Source organism: Stegodyphus dumicola, chromosome 2 (assembly GCF_044657685.1).
Source record: "Stegodyphus dumicola isolate Sdum_Otavi_A_Nest chromosome 2, ASM4465768v1".
Classification (NCBI taxonomy): domain Eukaryota; kingdom Metazoa; phylum Arthropoda; class Arachnida; order Araneae; family Eresidae; genus Stegodyphus; species Stegodyphus dumicola.
In genome coordinates, this window is record NC_140769.1 from 177401276 (window position 1) to 177415444 (window position 14169).

Below are 14169 nucleotides of genomic sequence, written 5' to 3' on the forward strand. Positions count from 1 at the left end.
AACAATATTTTCTGCTTTCAATATCAGCAGGTTGTAATAATAGCATAAGTTAATTAACATTAGTTACGGTTATCTATGATTCGGAAAATTCGATGAATATCACTTAACAATGTGAGAATTACAGAAAGAAAATTGTTAAGGTATAAAGTTTTTCTACCGCCTTCTTAGCATGCCTTCGTAGTGTAGTGGTCAGCATGCTCGGCGTGTATTCGAGTGCCCCGTGGGTTGAGTCCCGGCGGAGCTGTTGCTCATTTTTCATCTCTCCTGCTTCCAGAAAAATAACCTAATGTCGCTACAAAGGTAAAATATGAAAATAATTAAAATATAGAACTATAGCAATTATTAGGGATAATTTTCAGAAGCTTTTAGTTTTGATGGTCTATAAAATATTATTTAAAATATATTTATTGGCTTTACCAGAACTGAAATTAATGTATTCAAGTTTATTAAAATGTTTGTATTGGTTTTCCAAACAGTAGAACAAACGAAATCTAAATTGCATTGTACTTGTAATAAGTGTAGAATTGGCAACAATTTAAAAGTGGTGCTAAGCCTAACGAGGCCGTCATTTGTTTACATTTGAAACTCTTAGTAGAATAGTGAATTAAATCATTTTGTCCACCAAGTGCCTTTTTGACGAATCGGGCCAAAAGTAAATGTTTAATTCTGTACACGGAAAAATCTGTCTGTCTGCTCGCTGGCCGAGTTAATGGTTTTTGCATAGAAACTGGTTTTGCGTAGCATTTTTATTGTAAAAATCTTTTTATTGTTTTTCACTGCATTTAGTTTTTTATGTTTTTCTGTATTTTACAATTTTTAATGAAGATATTTTGCTTTTTTATGAATTTTTGCTTTGTCGCGAAGTGAGAACTGAATTTCATTGAATGAGGAATATATCTCTAATGAAATTTCTAAGAAGGAAGTTTCAATGAAATCCAGCAAACAATGTGTACAATTTAATAGGCCGTACAAGGAAGTCATGTTCTGTGTGCATCAGATATTATTAAATATGAAAACTAAGATATGTGCAAGAAAACATACAAATATTTCGCTCTTCATCTTAAATTAAAATTAATATGCGTTACTGCCAACTTATTAAAATAAATTCTTATTGCTGTAAAATACTATAAATAGAAAGATATAAACAAATTTAAAATGCATTTAAAAACTGAAATATATGCATTTATATGTTATGCAGTGTACATATTATATACATTACATACATATTACATATTACATTACATTCATTACAACGAAGAGATTTTGTTTTGAAGTAGGGGATAGCGTTGAGGAAAAAATAAATGCGTTTCATTCGACAAATTATAGAATATTAGCTTGGTTTATTGAGAATACGGAAAAGCACAGTAGGGCTATCTGCCTAAGGGTGGTGTGGTGGTGTATTTAATTAAGGCAAAACACACTAGGGCTATCTGCCTAAGGGGAGGGATGCCTTCGTGGAGGACTTTCTAAGGGAAACTGGCTTGTATACACGTTACACATGGGGAAAACCACGAAAACACCCATGCAGCCAGCCCATTCGCGGGATTCGAACCTCGGACCTAACTACCAGTGTTCAGCGCTTTTACCGCTCGGCCGCTGATGGGCTATATAGAAACCTGTGTTATGTTCGATACCCATGTAAAACATAACTGCTGTTTAAAAATATTGGTCAGGGGTCTCGGTAACATGACTTTTAAACTATTAATTTACCCTGCATAGAGCAACGTACTTTTGTAGTACTGAACAGAAATAAAGTGCACATTTTAACATAAATTAGGTATCGTTGAATGGGAGCAACATTTATCGCGGACACGAATTTATGGCCACTAAAACATTAAGTATATTGATTTCGTTTTTTGAGATGTTTAAAAAAGCTTTTAAAATTGTTAATTATTTTGAAATAATATATTCGGCAAGTCCACAAGCATTTAAAACGACGACTAGCGAGGTACATCAGTTTTGATAGATGTATATATCAGTTTTAAATATTGAGGTATATCAGTTTATCTAGCAAGGTACATCAGTTTTTAAATTTATCAATTTAATTTTTTATTAAAAAACTGAGATTTTAAATAATTAAAATACATTTTTCATTATAATTTTTTTATTGTTTTGATTTGAAAATAGAAAAAAAATCCCATAACTGTTTGAAAGGATGAAAAATTTCTCCTTCTCAAATACAGGTTTGTTGCAAATGAATATTACATTTCAAAAGTAATACTGATAAGTTGCTATTCTAGATCCGAGAGGCAATACTTTAGATAAGCCCAATCGCATCATCGGATGCGAAGGCATAAAAATGCAATGCAGCGAAAAGGACGCAATAGGTGGTAAGGATTTCGGCTAAAACACTCTCACGTGCAAAAACACGCTTTCTCTTCTTTGTTTGTCACCTGTGGCGTGAAAAGTACATCTCCTAATTGGCGACAAAACGCGCTATCTAGGAAACCAGCGCCAAGAAAACCTGACATTAAATCATCTTCGGCGGTAGATAATCTTTGAAGGTAAAGGTGGACTTAGTCGCGCTGCTTCAGTAGTTCTGAGTTCGTGAGAAAGGTCTACAATGTCCTCTGGTGTGTGGTTTGTGGTAAGCGTACCAACTGCATCTTTTGAGAGAAGGCTTAAAAATCCTGAGGATTTTAAGGAAAAAAAGGAGAATATCGGTATGTCTAACCTCTCTATTATATTGAGAATTAAAAAAAATCACATGTATTTATTTATAAAATTTTTAGGTTCGATTTCCTTTTCCTAAGTTTCTATAGGCCAAAGCAATTATAGTTTCTAAATAGGTGTAGATGTGTACAAAATTATCATGTTACGCTCTATAATCTCAACTGAGAATTACACATTTATTCATGTAGATTTTTGATGCAGAATAAAGTTTCTGTTAATCTACAGTTATTATAAATCGAAATTTTGTTGAACGAACATGAAAAAAATTAAATAATGAGCTCATTTTTATGTGGAAATTTCATTAAACCGATTCAAATTATTAGTAATCTAGTATGGAATAATTTCCAAAATAAAATAGCGATTATTTAAGATTACTTTATGATATTTAGATTCTTTGTATATTTACTGTTATCAACAAAATCGGATTTTTAGAATTAATGAATTTTTACTGTAAATAGGCGTTTTTAGTGAAAATGAAATATTATTTACTGTATTATTTAACTTTTTTTCGGAGGGAATGTAAATAATCTAATTTCTTGGTGCACAGTGTGCATTTATCTCTATCTCTATCTGTCTGTATGTAAAAACGAAATGTAAAATAAGTATTAAATTATAAATAATTATCAGTTATTAAGCATCTTAAGAAATTATTTTAATTAAAAGTAAATATAAAACACGCTAAAAATTACTTTTACATATCCCAATCCTACTCATCCTGCGGATGCCCGCAGGATGAGAAGGAGTCTATTCCATTATTTTATTTATTTTCAAGAGACATAAATTTTTATTCTCTAACATCTGAAAACACCCTTAAGGAATTTTTTTATTCATTTGTTTATTACTTCGTTGACACTTCTTTTTTGTATATATCCTTAAAATTTTCTTATCTTTGCGATGCGCAACTAAAGAAAACCTTTTAATTAAAACTAAAAAAAAGCTTTTAATTAAAATTTTAACCTGCATGAAAAGGCCCTATATCTAAATTATTACTTAGTTTTTCCCCACCCCATTTAAAATGAGAATAACTAAAAGATTAGATTAAGAATACATAAGTTGATTACCTTTTTGCGTGGATCCTTTGAGAAAGAAACATATTTTCAGACAACGAAGTTTCTTTTGAATAAAACAGGAAATTAATGATAAGAGTTAAACACGTTAAAATCAAAAAGAAATATTAAAGTTAAAAATGTCACAAATGAAGTAATAAGTTTAGATGTTACTCCAAGAAAACAGAACAGCATATGAAGTAAAATAATTTTCTTTGAATAATAAGAAAAAAATTGATTTAATGCCAGAGTGAATATTGAAAAATCTAAATTGTACTATCCAAACTTCTCGCGTATTACCGTAAAGATGTAAATTAAATTCTTATATTATTAAATCTCCGAATAATTTTACAAAAACATGTATAAATAAAAAATAGGTAATACAGCATAACAGACTGAAGTAAGAGTATCCTAGTTCTTAAAAATAATTGAGACGTAAATAAAAATTAGATTAAAAAATTTAGGAAATTAATGTGTCTAAGATAATAAATTCAGTGAAACGGTTGAGAGCAGTTTTGCTTTTATCTCCAGAGGATGCTTTTTAGAATTAAATGCTTATTATATAAAACCATATGCGGCTAAAATTATCGTTAATAATTACAAAAATAAATAAAATAAGTTTGTATAAAACGCGTGGACGACTTTAAGTAGTATGATGTGGTCGTTATATACGTTTCCTGGCCTTTTCTTTGTGTTTTTCGGTAACAAATAGCCGGATTTATTTGCTCGGATAAAGAGAACTGCAGAAATGATACAAATGACTGTCACCGAATAATATGCTTTCCCTCTTTCAACAAATTCTTTAATAAACACATAAAATAAATAAAACTGTGGATATCTGAACAAAATTTATATTTTCAATATATAATAAAAATTAAGTAACAAGGGTTTAAAAAATAATGTAAAAAAATAGAGGGAAGAAACGTTGGTCCAAATTTTATTTTCTCTATCTAATTATTGAAAAATAAGATTTTGCACGCATTGCAAAATTCAATAATATATATAAGGTAACGTAAATAAATTATCGCGAAGTATAAAAAAATAAGTGAAATTAAAAAAATAAGAATTTATCCAAGAATCTAATGTGGATTTGTTTATTAATTTTTAATGCGTTTACATTTAAAAAAAAATCAGATCTGTGTTCCCATTTTACGCTTGTACTTCACATGGTTTCATATTTGAATCCAGCGCCAAATTAGATTTACAGTTTCTCTCTGTTCCGTCACGGCTTTACATTTAAAAGGAAACCATCATTCTTCGTTCTAAACATTTGCACAGTAGTTAAAACTAATTCCTTGTAAAGATATACACTATTGTAATATATATTTTTAACATTTAATTACGACTGAACATCTTAAAATAACGAACATCATTATAATAATTTCCATGCGGAAAAACATGTATATTTTATCAATGCTTTTAAATACCTAATTGAATATGAGAAAATCATTGATTAAATTTTAATGTAAGTAAAATCTTTGATTATTCTCATATTTATGTTTCAATTTTTAATTACCGTTAAGCAATAAGATGTTTTGCGCTATGCAATTAAAGTCCATATGTAACTAAAAATACGTTTTGTTCGGTATTATTTCTATGACATTTTGCTGCCCCCATGATGAGAAGGAGATTTTTACTGGGTAAATATTATTCGTTAGTGCCCTCGAATAATAATTATGCTTCTTGTCAAAGAATTTGCTGGTAAAAATAGTAAAATATAGGCTATTGATTATTTGAATCAATATCAGTGTTTTCAATGTCCGGAAAAATAAATTGATATAAAGAGACTGAAAAATGAAATGGTGTACCTAAGTTAACGTAAATAAAATTAACATAGGAAAAAAATTAGCCGGTCCTTATTTAATTTTCTAAATTATTAAAAAAATATGCTTAATGCAGTAAAAATTAAATCGCCTAAAATAATACAAATTAATTTATTTTATTTACAATTAAAATGATATATGCAGTTAAAAAGATCTGATGCAAGTTTTTAAACCATTGTTTTATCTGAATGCAGAGCACGGTGAAGTTTTGTATAGTGTATTTGATTGAACATTGCAATTAATAATCTCCCGCAAGAATTATTTTTCCGAAATGTGTTTTAGAAGGTAAAAAAAATAAAGATTAAAACATTTGCAGCGTTAGGTGCCTAAGCAAAATGTAAATATTCGAACTTCGGAAATCAAATTTACTTTAGCATAAAATAGATATATTTTTAAATGGCTCTTAATATTTCTGGTTAGCGATAAGAAACATCATGGTGTAATATTTCAGTGCTAAAATATTTTGCAAATTAAATAAATAAATTATGTATTCCAATAAAATCTAATATAAATTTATTAACATTACTAACTCCAGAAGCAATTTTAAACTAAGGAATTAAAGATAGACATAATAATTCAAGGCACAGTCTTCATAAATTAAAAATACAGAACACAAAATTTAATATTTGAATTGAACTGTTCAAAATGGCAAACCTATATGGTACAGAAGAATTGCTATCGTATTATTTCACGGTCCATTTGTGTCATGTGGAAATTTGTATATTTATATAAAAGGAAAAAGGCTTGGTTTCTGAAGACTTAGTTCTGCATTTATTTTGTTTTATCTCTTGATCACGAAGGTCGCAACAAATGTTTCTCTCAAAAGGAAATACTTTTTATTTTGTGATGACATAAAATCTGCTTACTGAAAACAACAAGCACATCTTCAAAATATTTCTGTAACAGTGTCCTTTTTACTTCCTTGTTCGAAATAAAGGAAGTATTGTAATCACGAAAAATTTCGGGTATCATATTTCAATGAAAATATCTATTGTGACCGCTCTCGAATCCGTCTGAAGGATGTTTTGGGAGGACATCTGTACGTACCTACGTAATAAAGGACTACTGTTTTGAAATTATTATTAATTATAAAATTATAATTATTATATGATATAAATGATATAAATTATCATTATTATTATATGGATTATAAAATGGATTTAAAATGGATTCAGAAGAGATTGTTTGTGTGACATCTGTAGGTACGTACGTAAGTATGAATACTGCATAACTGAAAAATTAGTAGCCGTAGAACGTTGAAATTTTGTACACGGGACTGCTATAGCATCCAGTTGTGCACTTCCCTTTTTTGTTGCAATCAGCCCCACCAAACATATATATATATATTGTCGCTTAGCGCGGAGAGCTCAGTTTTTATGCTTATATGTTGGTAAATTGTGCATATTTTGCTTTGAAAGGGATTGAATTATATTGTTCATATGTTCCGTTTAAAGCTTTTATGCCTTTGGTTAATGTGCATGCAATAGTTGTAGAATTATCAACTTGCTGCACCAACTTCAGTGTATTTTTGTCTAGTGGGATCAAAAGTGAACTTTCACTTTTGTGCACTGAATATTTTGTCTTCCTGTAGCTGGCCACATATTTTTTTTATCTGTTTTTAACTGTATTGGGTGGTTTAGGTATTGTTGTACTTTGAAATTTTAAAGAAGATTAAGTTTTTACGTATTTTTGCATTGCCGTGAAGTGCGAACTGAACTGATTGAATTATAAATATATCTGTAATGAAATTCGAGGAAATACGTTTAAATGAAGTGCAGCAAAAAATGTTTATAATTGAATTGTCCGTACAAGGCAGTCATGTGGTGTTTTTATCAGATTTTTTTCTTTAGTTTTAATAAAACGTGAATGAGTAATGCATTTGTTTTATGTAAATAAACAATAAAGTCACTCCTTTGCTTTAGTATAGTAAAAAAAAGAAAAAAAAAACTTTACGTTTAGTTTTATACTTTATGCGAATGAAATTAATTATATTATTTTATTTTGATTGAAACAGAAATATATTACGTATTTAGAATGATAACTGTCAGTAAAAAATGTTTAATTTACTATAGAAATACAATATTTCATTTTTTAGCTATACAATTTATATATAAAGAATAGATGAAGAGAAAATAAAGTTCCATTACTCACATTAGCGTGGATATATGTTTGGGTTTAGAAAAGAGGATCACACAATTGTTCAAATTTTGTTAATATCCTGTTTGGCTTCAGTCCATAATCCGTGATACTATATAATCCGAAATAGCTATTGTAATTACATATAATTTAGGAACTAAAGGGAATTCTCATTAGGTATCACTATGCTTTCTTTTTTCCTCGTAAGGTATTTTCTCCTAACTTTCTGCATGCCTTCGTGGTGTAATGGTTAGCATACTCGGCGCGTTCTCGAGAGGTCCAGCTTCGAATGCCGATGAAGGCATTACATATTTTTTGCGTCTCCTGCTTCAAAAAAAAAATACCTAATGTCTCTATACTCTTTTATCTTTTAGCATTATGTTTGATTAGTTCACACAAGCATTTGCATAGCTTTTCTTTGCGTGCACTGAAACAAAATTTTATAACTAAATTTACATTACTTGGGAACTAAAAATTCTCTTTAGATGCTTTGAAACTGTTTTTAACATTACAAAGGTCTTTAGTGGAGCCTTCCATAGTTTTAGACTCTAACAGTACATTATTCCTCCCTTTATCACTCACAGAAAGTGGCAATCTATTTTGTGCCAAGCCATTTTAAGCCACTGTAGCAATTTTGAGAAACATGAGTTCTTTAATTTAACTTTCAAGTGGTCTACAAAATAACTAGTTTCCACAGCGTTGTTTTCAGTATGATATAAGATGGTATTAGCCCAAAAGGCGGTATCCCATAAGGGCTATCAGTCCCAAAGCGGCATTTTGTGGTGTTTTACTGTAAGTGGCGAATCATTTTTTAAATTGTTGCCACCAAAAATTATCGACCTGTACTATATTTAAAGAAATTAAATAATGAAGAATCTGCATAAATGTATGTATTTTTCCCGCTTTGCGAAAAAACGATGGTACCTAGAGCCATCAAATTTTGAATAATGTAATCCTCCACACGAACATGTGCACTTGGAAGCCCGAATTTTTAATTTGTTTTATTAGCTATTTCATATTTTGTAAAACTTTAACACGATAAAAAGAAAAAACATTTTTATCTCCAGCGCGCGAAACTGTGTATCGAAAATTCTAAAGAAATGCTCATTTTAAAATCATCTTGCCATTTTGCTGTTGAACTGAATTTTATGGTTTAAGTACGTAGAACATGATATTTAATAAATAAATTTAACATACAAAACGTTAAAAAAACGCCCCTTTGGACGTAATTTAAAATCTGAAACCTTTCAGACTTAAAAAATAAAACGAATTTTTGATTAATAAACTTAAAGATTTCAAAGCAGTTCGACTTTCAAAACAAGCAATGGCAACACTGTACGGAAAAAATAGCCCAAATGCTCTCGAAACGTGTATGTATATGTAAATGGAAAGAAAAACTCCCCTTTGGGTGTAATATAAATCTAAAAACTTTCAGATTTTATATTACACCCAAAGGAGTGTTTGGGCAAGCTTTCAGACTTTTTTAATTAATTTTTTTATTATTAGTCCAAAAGAGCTTTGTCCCTGAAGGACTATTGTTTTCATTTTGCGATTTTGCATTGGTTCACTATAAATGTCCGTTTCACTTTTCAAAACTATTGCCGCCAAATGTTAGAGTCCTACATTACATTTGAAGGAATTAAATAATGAAAAATCTGCATAAATGTGTGTATATTTCTCGCATTGTGATAAATAAACGGTACATAGAGACTTCGAATTTTGAATGACGTAATCCTCTTACGAATATGGGCCTTTCATATTTTGTAAAACTTTAACGAATTTTTGAGTAATAAACTCGACGATTTCAAAGTGAGCAATGGCAACGTTTTACAAAAAAAGCATTTTTTTCTCCAGTGCATGAGACTGTATCCGATATTCTAAAGATATGCTCAATTTAAAACTACTTTGTGATATTGTTCTTGAACTGAATTTTATTTTATAAGTGCGAAGAACGTGATATTTAATAAATAATGGTAACAGACAAAATGTTAAAAAAACGCCCGTTTGGACGTAATTTAAAATCTGAATTTTAAATCTTTCAGTTTTTCTTTATTTTAGCTGTATTGCTTAAAAATTCAAAGATTCAAAAGCAATAAACGCGCTTTTTATTATTTTAAATCCTTATTTAATATTTTGACAATATCAAAATGATGTAATTTGAAATCGAGCGATAATGTAATCAAGCGATAAAAATATGGTTTCTAATATCATCTACTACGTGCATCTTTCAGAACCATAATTTTGCTGTAAAATGTTTTAGTATTTATTACAGATGATTCAGAAAATCTTCCATCTGGTGAAGAAAAAGCTTCACGTAAATTATTATTTCAGAAGTAATTCCAAAAATGCATGTCTATAAACCTACCAGAAAATTAAGCAGAGGGAAAAGGAAACGTTGTAATAAAAATTCCTCTAGGATATTTATTATTTCCATATTAAGTGAGTATTGTTGTCCAGTAAAATGCAGGAAGACAAACCACAAATGCAAAGAAAAAAGGTAATCCCGAATTCACTGTACATTTTATTTCTCTTTGGATTATTTTACTACGAAAGAAGAAAACCACTATCTCAGAATATCTTTCCAAAAATGAGCGTTAGAATTTGATAACTCAATAAAAATGCATCATAAAAATAGCTACCATGCTTATATATAGGTATATAAAAACTGTGTTGTATTAAGTAGTTACGACTTAAAATCATAAGTCCTGACTTAGTCCTGAGTATCTGACTAAGTTAGTTATAAATTAAGAAATTAAATATGGATAAATAGGCATAAAATATGAAAAGTTAATAATCTTGTTTTTTCCTTAAGAGAGTGAAAATTAAATATTGAAATTAAAGTTTAAAAATTATTTTTTCGTTGCTTTGAAAATATTGTAATGAAGATAAGTTCGCTTGTGGCAATCGCCGTTGATTCCGCTAACGCATGCGCATGATATGCAAATTCTCTGCTGTGCAATACTTTTCTGTATCTAACGTCAAGATAAGTTCGTTTCTAATTTACTATTTTAGGCAAAAATTTTATTGCCTAAAATATAACTCGCCGGTTTTTAATTATCGGCAAAATTTTTGCCGCAACATAGCAATATATTATTTTGCCTCCTGGAAAGAAACAAACATCTTGATCAGAAGACGGAAAAAATATATGTAGAATGCGTACCCATAAAAGATACCATGCTTGTTGGTCTATATTTTAGCATTTAAATTGTTCATAATTTTGTATGTCTCTTCATTTCGAGGTTAATCAATTTAACATTGAGTTTATTCATTATTTTGTACGTTTTGACATCGGAAATATTTTTAGTAAAGTGTTTCCATTGTTGTAATTAATTAATTAAGAATTTAATTTTTAAATTATTTTGTACATTTTAACTTTAAAAGTACACTGCGCTAAAAAAAGGGGGAGGCAGTTCTATATTTCCCTTTCTACTGGGCCGATTGATGAAATTCAAATTGTGTTTTTCATGTCTCGACAGTGCGACTTAGGATATATACTAGATTTGTATATAGCATTGTTCTAACATAGATATTATGACCCAAAATCGGACTTTCTCTGAAACAACATTCCAATTTTTTTTTCATATTCGATTCTACGACTCAAATTATACCTAAATATTAAATTTTATTGTTTTAAATAATCATAACAATTTATTATTTTAAATTATAATAAATAAATAAAATATTATTATTTTGTAAAATATGGCGTGAAATTTACTGAGAAATTCAAAAATTTATCTTGACACATTTTTTTTTTTTCAGTTTTCGCCACTTGGCGCACTTCCTAATATATGGCAACCTATTTTCCTTTCCCTTTTTACATTGCGCACATCGTTCTTAATTTCAAATAATTTTGACAGAGCACCTAAACCACATTTGATGTTATTATTGCTTTCAACAAATAGGCTAAATTTCAAAACGCACCAATATATAAATTCACGTATATCTTCAGGAATTTTGAATAAATCTCTAATTTTTTGCAGGTATGCTTAGAAATACGGGCGAATTTTATTTGAAATACCCCTAAATTTCGAAATGTGAAAGGAAGAATCAAATAAGTGTAATAAAAAACGAGAGATTCGTAAATATCGTTTGCCAAATTCAATCAACATTGAGGAGCTAAAATGTTGAGTGCTAAGTTTTTAAAATCTACTCGTACGATTTTCACAATTTGAGGCAGTTTTGCATAATTTGAGTCGTAGAATCGAAATATTGAAAACATTTGGCATGTCATTTCAGAAATAGTCCGATTTTGTGTCAAAATACCTGTATTAGAACAATGCTATATAAATCTAATACATATTCTAAGTTGCGCTTTCGAGATATGAAAAACGCAAGCTGAATTTCGTCAATCGGCCCAGTAGAACGGAAGATATAGAACACTTTTTTTTTCGCAGTGTACCTATAAGGAAAGCTTTCTAGTTTGAAGATCACTATGTTATGTTGCACCATTGTTGTACATAAGATCAATGAAAAACTGCATATTGGCATAAAATAAATTCTTTAAATTGCCTTTCACGCAGTTTAGCCAATTATCAGTTTCCAGAGTGTTGCCATTCTATATGACATCCAATTAGTGGTAATTCGCGATAGCCCGTTATTAAATTTATCTGTAATTTGTGAGCCCCTTGTTCTGTTTTTTGACTACGTATTTACTCGAAAAGAGTTTCACCTCTTGTAGTTCATAATTATGCTTTGTCAGACACTAATTTCCTATTAAATTATGAAATAAAAATAAAATAACCCATTTTCCGAATTTCGCTGAGATGATTTTGACAGAGAAATTGCATAATGAAATTCTTAACAATGCCAAAAAAGAAAGTCACTAGGAAAACTGCCGCTATGCTGAAGCTGAAGTTAAACCAGTTTTTCTTTCATTAAACAATATTCTCTTAACAAATTCTTTCTCTGTATAGTATATATTTCAGATCTAACGAGAGTCTCCATAAAAAGGGAAAACTTTTGCAAGAATTTCATCCTAAACTTTTCACAAAAAATTTTAGAAATATTATTACTTGTCCTTAGAACTCCCAGAAGAAAAACTGAAGTGAAGAAGCAAAAAATAACGTTTTTTTTTTTTTTTTTTTGGTGGGGAGGAGGGGATTTCTGGTGCAAAGCTTGGCGCAGGCTTAAATTTATTCGTTTATATGTTAGTTATATTTTGTAATCTTTTTTATAATTTGAATTTTTTTTTAATTTTAAAACATTTATCTATTTATGCATATCTGTTTGTAATTTTATGATTTCGTAAAATGCGAAACATTTAATTAGAATTTTATATTTTGCTTTTCTAAGATAAAATTCGAACCCTTGTTAAAAGTTCCATAGCTTGCCACTACATAAGACCTTTAAATTATCTATAAAATATATATGTATTTCTTAACAAGCTGAGCGATGTAAGAGCAATAAATGTGTTTTTAATAATTTAAATACTTATTTCGTTTTTTAAATACATGCTCACCACATATATATAATGACTTAATTTAAGATATTGTATTTAACTTATGAAATATCCAACTGATAATTTATATGAGAATTTCCTGCGTTAGTTTAATGAATGGCAAAATGCTTCCGATGCTTTGATATCACGAATGGAAAATGCTTCTATATTAAGAATAGAATCTTTTGAAGCAGAATTTTTGGTTCCTTAATTATTTGCTAACCTCTTATTATTCGATATTTAATTATTTTAAAAACTGGGCATATCTTTTATACTTTTTGTAATAGAAACGTCATTAGTTGACTCTTTTCCAAATTTATGCCTTTTTATGATTGTTATGTTACCCCATCCTACAAATGACAAAATATTGCCATTGTGTGAAAGAGAAGATTTTGAATATATATTTCACGAAAGCTCGCAAGTAGCCGCGGCAAATAGCCAGTGTACACTTATTCAGAAGAGAGCAAATGCTTTAATTTATCTGTCAAATTTAATTCAACAGTAATTGCTTAAGAAACTGAGCAGCTTAAACAAACAAATCCTTATTAATTTACATCTTTATTTTATTTCTTAATCATCTATATATAAATTTCATAATTTAAAATGTATTTAGTTCGAACATCTAAATAACTTTCCTAAAAATTTTGAGCATTATTGTAGCTAACAAAAAATGTTTCTAACGTCATGTGCTATACGGCTTCGTAATAAATAGTTTTGTTTACTTCATACTTTCTTTATTTATTTCCTAGATTTGTATCCAAAATATAAGTGTATTTTTAATATTGTTTAAAAATTATATACAGACTTTAACTATTGTTTAAAACTTTTTTAATTATGACTTAAGGTAAAATTTATTTTTGAGACTTTCCTTTATGCCTCGTTTCGTCACGTCATCGCTCAGTCCCGAGGTTTATGGAAATTTTCTTGAAAGCTGCGTAGTTTAATTCAGAGGAAGAATCGTATACGGTATTCTTTGTAGAATAATTAGATTTTTTTTCAAGTCGAGAAACATGAAAAATCAGCAGTTCGGTCTTCCCGATTGCTAACCGGACGT

At 29.3% G+C, this 14169-nt stretch overlaps 1 protein-coding gene and 1 long non-coding RNA gene across 4 annotated transcripts in view; one reads left to right on the forward strand and one right to left on the reverse strand.

The window, feature by feature from the left end:
- LOC146998662 (uncharacterized) overlaps positions 1-14169 on the reverse strand; it is a 192814-nt gene that overhangs the window by 14899 nt on the left and 163746 nt on the right. For 2 of the 3 annotated variants that reach the window (XR_015039662.1, XR_015039661.1), the window contains 2 exons: positions 3735-3786; positions 158-292 (listed from right to left, as the gene is read on the reverse strand). The exons of the other annotated variant lie outside the window; for it this stretch is intronic. This is a non-coding gene — a long non-coding RNA (uncharacterized LOC146998662). The remainder of the gene's footprint in view (positions 1-157; positions 293-3734; positions 3787-14169) is intronic. 3 annotated transcript variants of the gene reach the window in all.
- Positions 2334-14169, forward strand: part of LOC118205589 (uncharacterized) — a 153399-nt gene continuing 141563 nt past the window's right edge. The window contains exon 1 of the mRNA XM_085811474.1: positions 2334-2663. Coding sequence (XP_085667600.1) covers positions 2564-2663 — 100 coding nt within the window. The 5' untranslated portion in view covers positions 2334-2563. The remainder of the gene's footprint in view (positions 2664-14169) is intronic.